Raw genomic sequence first — 5,659 nt, 5'->3', positions numbered from 1 at the left:
TTAAGTAGATAAATATACAAATATATAAACTAATTATATGTATATGAGTTATATAATAATTAGAATTTAACCTTGGGATATTTTAATAATTATTAAACAAAACAGAATACATCTGTAAAATAACATACTAATTTGGGATATATTATACAAATTCCTTTTTTTTTATTCAGGGTCGATGATTCATCCAAGGACTAAAAAATCATTTATTTTGTAATTCATATGTGGCAAACGGTTCCTGCACACCGAACCCCTACGTGTAAACACGGTGCAAAGATAATACATGTAGAGTTAAATTTCAATATCAATGACTACGGGGTATAAATGTCTAAAGCATGTGACTTTATCGAATATCCACTTGCAACTGCCCGACACTTGCAGCAACTAGCAAGTCCTCAAATTGTTCAATAAATGATTAATTTATAGGAATAAAAAAGAACCAAGATGAACAAATTAAATAAGATCAGATTATATCCCACAATTTACATGACTATACTAACTGCAACATCACCAAACACATGATACAAATACAACTATCATCTACCAAAAACACAAATATTATAATAGAATGCAACTTCCTGTACAGAACAAAAGACTTTTCCTAGATGAAATGTGCTCATTTACATTGCGCCTAACTAAAACTGAAGGCTAATTTGTGCTATTGTATCTGCTATTTTGCAAGTCATTTTTTTCCTAGTGAACTTGATCAATTTGACCTAAAGAGATCCTCACTGTAGTAATTTATTTTCTAATTTTTGTAGACTTGATTATCAAAAAAAGATAACAAAAACATTCTGTGGCTAATTTAAAGTAATGTCAATCCCCATCACATACATGTAAGCCAAAAGAGAATCTTGTGAAAGGTTATATTATCATCACTAACATCATAATCCATAGCACCAAAAAAGGTAACCGCCTGATATTTTAATTTCGTAAACCTGTAGCTAGGAAAAAAATATAACCACTAGACTGCTATGTTCAGACAAAATTAAGCAGCAGCCTTTTGTTTCTTTGGTGCGCGGTATGCACCAACAACACAAGCATGGTCCCTTTCAAACGGCTCTAAGGTGACCTGCTCTGATGGCTTGAATTGATCAGCTTGCAGTTTCTTTACTTCCTGAGCAAAAACTGCCTCAGCCGGAACAGTTGAGTCGATGCAGTTTGCCTGTAAATTACCAAAAAATAAGTATGTTATCATAAGTGATTAACATATACAAAGCGCTGTACTGACATGATACATCACCAAAATTCTAGTAAAAAGATCAAGAGGAAAACTTTTGTAATAACTAGACTGGAAAGGCACCTACTATGGGTAAAGAGTGGGGGGAAAATCGTAAAATATAGGATGAAGCAAAAGAACAATAAATTACAATACTTGTCAACATATTCAGCTCTCGTTCAATAGGAAACTACAGTACCTTGATAGATATCACAAAATGGCCTCCAGCTTTCAGGAAATATGTGGCATTTAAAGCCAAGATCCTAGCCTGAGAATAAGTTAGCAGATAACAATAAGAAACTGACAAGCTTAAAAGAAATTTATACCTGGGTCGACCCTCATTCACAAACAAAAATACAACGCAACAGTTATCTATATTTGAACTTCAGTACATTAAGTTGGACATTATCTTTATACTAAATGAAATTTTGCATTTAGATTATCTAACTAATGCTATGCAACAGTTATCTATCATCACTTAACAGCATGAAACAGAACTTCAACTTCAAAGAGATGCTTGCATAGTAAATTGACATAATTTCTCTCATAATTTTATCCCTGTCTTCATTAAGTTGTCATCCTAACAATCCCTGCTAAAACTCTAATGAATTTACATGTTCCAATTCAAAAAATTTAAATTATCGTCAAGGTCAAGCAAGCGAAATTTAGAAGATTATTGCAAAGAAAAGAACTTTTGAAAAGGTCAGAATGCATCAGAAACTCGGTTATTGCATCATCCATGATGTCCTGAAGGGGAATCCGAGTAGCTCATCATCAGCTTGCTGAACAACTGCATAGAACATCGTAGTTGCCTTTTTTGCACAAACCATATTTCTCAAGAGGTAACCAGTAGCAAAGTAAATTTTGTAACAATTTTTTAACACGAACTACCAAGGAAAAAAGAATAACAAAGTAGGGAAAAATGCTATCTAAAGCAACAAGTTGTTGAAAGCATTATTGTTTTAAAATTGCTAGACTTAAGATTCAGTGTTAGACTGGTTCTCCAAAAAAATAAAAACTAAAAAACATAACTCAAAATTGAAAAAGAAAACAAGAAAATAAAAGCATCAGAAACTCGGTTTTACATCATCCAGAAAGTCCTGAAGGGGAATCCGAGTAAGCTCATCATCTGCTATTTCAAACAACCCTACAAACTTAAACAAATAAACAAAAATACTATTTAAATAACAGATTGTTGAGCCAGATTTAAGCTCAAAATCAAAACTACAACAAACCATCTACTCGAATTCTTGTAGTTTTTAATTCACAAAAAATATCTGAAACACCCAAGAAAGTTTAACAAAGTAGTATAGGATATAATCTAATAAATTGGTAAAGCTGGTGATTGACACACTAAACCAAAATGATTTAATTAAAAACACTAAACTGAGTCATCGAACTAAACAAAGGAACAAGAATCTAATCACAGCCAGAAGAAGTATACCTGATCAGGCTGAGCAACATCTGAAAATATAACATCTACCATTCCAACAAGCATACGATACTTGGCTGGATGCCTAGCATCCTCAATAATAGGTATAACATTAGTACGTTTCTTTGCCATATTAACCAAATCCCTACCACTCCTATGAGAAAACTCAACAGCATACACCACTCCAGACTACAAAAGAGTAGGACAGAAAAGTTAAGTACTAATCTGTGAAAAGAATTTCTATAAAGAGAACAAAACAATAACTATTATTAAAAGGACTGCTTACAGGGCCAACGAGATCAGAAACATGAGACACGGTTGTTCCAGAAGCAGCTCCAAGATATAATACCTTAGCACCAGGTTTCTGTAACCAAGGAGATGATATAATTAGAAAGTACTATATTATGAAACACAAAGCCAAACATAAGCCAAAACACTCACAATCCAGATGTTGTCCACCCCTCCGAGAATGGCAGCTGCCAACTTCGATCTGAAGGGATTCCAGACCCTGTACTCAACCTTGGTTCCATCTTCATTCTTTTCGGAAAAAAAACAGAGTATAAAAAAACAATACAAAACGCTAGAAAACAATATGAATAAAGTAATCTAACTATCTAGAATAATAATATCTTTTATGCAAAGTTGAAAAAAATGAAATAGCATTCAGATGCACCATCTTTAAGACTCGCAAATGTAAATTTTCAAATATTATCCTACACAGACAGGCACACCGCACACCACATGATTACGTAAGTTCCAACTATGCATTAGCTACAATACAGGATCATCCAGAATCATAAGAACAACACATTAGCTCAATAAACTTATAACCCTATTATGATCCAAAATGCATTTCAATAATTTAAAAAAACTATCATTCATAAATGGACAAAAATAACGAAAGGCATTAAGATGCCGTCCAGCGTCCACAACTTCCAGTAATTCATTTCAGCAGGCATAAACTCCAATGAAACAATTTATAAACCAAAATTTCAAACACGACAACTGAACAATTAAAACAATCACAATGCTTTATCCACATTACTAAAAGTAAATAACTTATAAATTATACCTGAACGGAAACTCTCTTCTCATTGTACACAGCTTCACCGGGAACCATATTCTTGGTGCAAAGCGCATCTTCCTTCCCCTTAGCAATAAACACACCTTCGTGTCTATGTGGCTCAACTACAACTTTACTCCCTCCTTTCATTCCACCACCACGTCCTCCTCGACCACCACCTCTTCCGCGACCACGGCCTCTATCACTAGCACCTCTTCCACCAAATCCACCGCCACCACGTCCTCTACCTCGGCCACCTCCATCGCTTCGTCCACCACGGAATCCACCACGTCCTGTATATTGTAATTACACAAAACAAACATACGATTAACACATACATTCACACACATAAATAGACATAAATTCAAGTAATTAAGCATTCTAGTTACGAGAACTGAATTTAAAATTAGCATATATATTAACACAAAACAACAGACAATTAACATATAGATACACACTCATAAGCTTGTCTATAAATACATAAATAAAGTAATTAAGCCATCTCTAAATTAACATACAATTTAGAGTAATAACGTTTTGTGAAAATAGATACATACCTCTAGGAGGCCTCATGTTGATAGCGGCTGTTTAATTTGGGGATTAGGGTTTTAATACGAGAGAGAGAGAGATGGATTTATGTTTCTTTATAGAGGCAAGGCAGGCGAAATATTAGGGTTTAGGGTTTTGCTGCTTCTGTATTTCTTTTTTGTTTTGGAATATAATTGTTTGTTGTGTACTTGGGTATTGGGTACAGAAATGCATAAAAGGCCCACCGGGCCGGTTTTGATCGGGCCTTAAAAAGCCCGTCGGGCTTTGATCGGACCGGACTTTTCGGGCTTTGATTTTGACCGGGGTGGGCCGAGCTTTCCGGAAATGTCAGAGTCTGTTTGGGCCATCGAGGCGGGCCTAACCGGGCATTTTTTCGGGCCGGATCAGATCGGACCGGATCAGATCGGATCGGGCTTTTTTCTAATTTAAATCGGATCGAATATTATTAAAGATTCCGAAGAATACATGTGTTAGCAACTAGATCATCGTAAAAATGTATTAGTTTACATGGAATATTTTATGAAAACATTACTTCGTTGAAAACATTTAAGTTCGGCAAAAAATAAACATGTTTATAAAATAATATGTTTTATCATTGTTATGATAACAATGATATACAAATATTCATAACAATGATATCCAAATATATATAGTATAGTTATTATATCTTCTTTCATTATTTATGCAACGAAGTATATAAATAATATTATTAATCACAAATATGTAAATATATATATATATGTGTTTAAAGTATTATTTATATTTATAGTAAAATGTGAATTTATAAATATATAAGAAAATATATTAGAATAATCAGATTATAACCGGGCTTTTAATCGGGCCGGGCCGGGCCGAAGCCCGGACTTTTAACCGGGTCGGGCTTTGCTTAAAAATATAGGGCCCGTCGAGGCCCAAAGCCCGAGCCGGGACCGGGCTTTGACCGGGTCGGGCCGGGCCAGATTTGGGCCCAGGCTTTTTGTGCATCTCTACTTGGGTATCATTTGTTGGGCTTGAGATGTTTACTGGGCTATTTGTTTTACAAGCAATGGTTTCGACGGTTAGCCCCCACAAAAGTAACCCAGATGGGAGTAAATGGCTTTTAATTTGATGTTAAGTGGGGTCCTGTCGTCGTGTTATATTCTTGGGTCAGAATTTTAGGTTCAATACTAGACCAGGCAAAATGGGTCTGTATCCGAAGAACCGAACCGAAATTCATGAAATCGAGATTCAATTCGAGATCCGAATCATACAATTGGATAATTATCCGAAAAACCGATTTAAAGCGATCCGAAAAATACTCGATCCGAAAATTTAATCGAAAATGATCTGAAATACAAGATCTGATTATAAATTGGAACCGATTAAAAATGAATAGTATATTACCCGAACCGAATATGAC

General features: G+C 34.8%; 1 protein-coding gene and 2 non-coding genes across 3 annotated transcripts; all 3 read right to left on the bottom strand.

Annotated features, from left to right (window-relative positions):
• Positions 1–808: 808 nt before the first annotated feature.
• On the bottom strand, positions 809–4,431 carry LOC141708223 (rRNA 2'-O-methyltransferase fibrillarin 1-like). Its single transcript, XM_074511739.1, has 7 exons — positions 4,269–4,431; positions 3,721–4,004; positions 3,090–3,185; positions 2,935–3,012; positions 2,661–2,837; positions 1,416–1,484; positions 809–1,162 (listed from the first exon to the last, which is right to left on the bottom strand). Exons 1-7 carry the CDS (start codon positions 4,282–4,284, stop codon positions 986–988), a joined length of 897 nt encoding a protein of 298 aa, XP_074367840.1. The 5' UTR covers positions 4,285–4,431; the 3' UTR covers positions 809–985.
• On the bottom strand, positions 1,926–1,997 carry LOC141709963 (small nucleolar RNA snoR60). Its single transcript, XR_012570511.1, has one exon. It is a non-coding gene; the product is annotated as a small nucleolar RNA snoR60 (small nucleolar RNA).
• On the bottom strand, positions 2,280–2,351 carry LOC141709962 (small nucleolar RNA snoR60). Its single transcript, XR_012570510.1, has one exon. It is a non-coding gene; the product is annotated as a small nucleolar RNA snoR60 (small nucleolar RNA).
• Positions 4,432–5,659: the final 1,228 nt, after the last annotated feature.

This window comes from Apium graveolens, chromosome 2 (assembly GCF_009905375.1).
Source record: "Apium graveolens cultivar Ventura chromosome 2, ASM990537v1, whole genome shotgun sequence".
In the NCBI taxonomy this organism is placed as follows: Eukaryota; Viridiplantae; Streptophyta; class Magnoliopsida; order Apiales; family Apiaceae; genus Apium; species Apium graveolens.
This window is presented reverse-complemented; position numbering and strand designations above follow the sequence as displayed.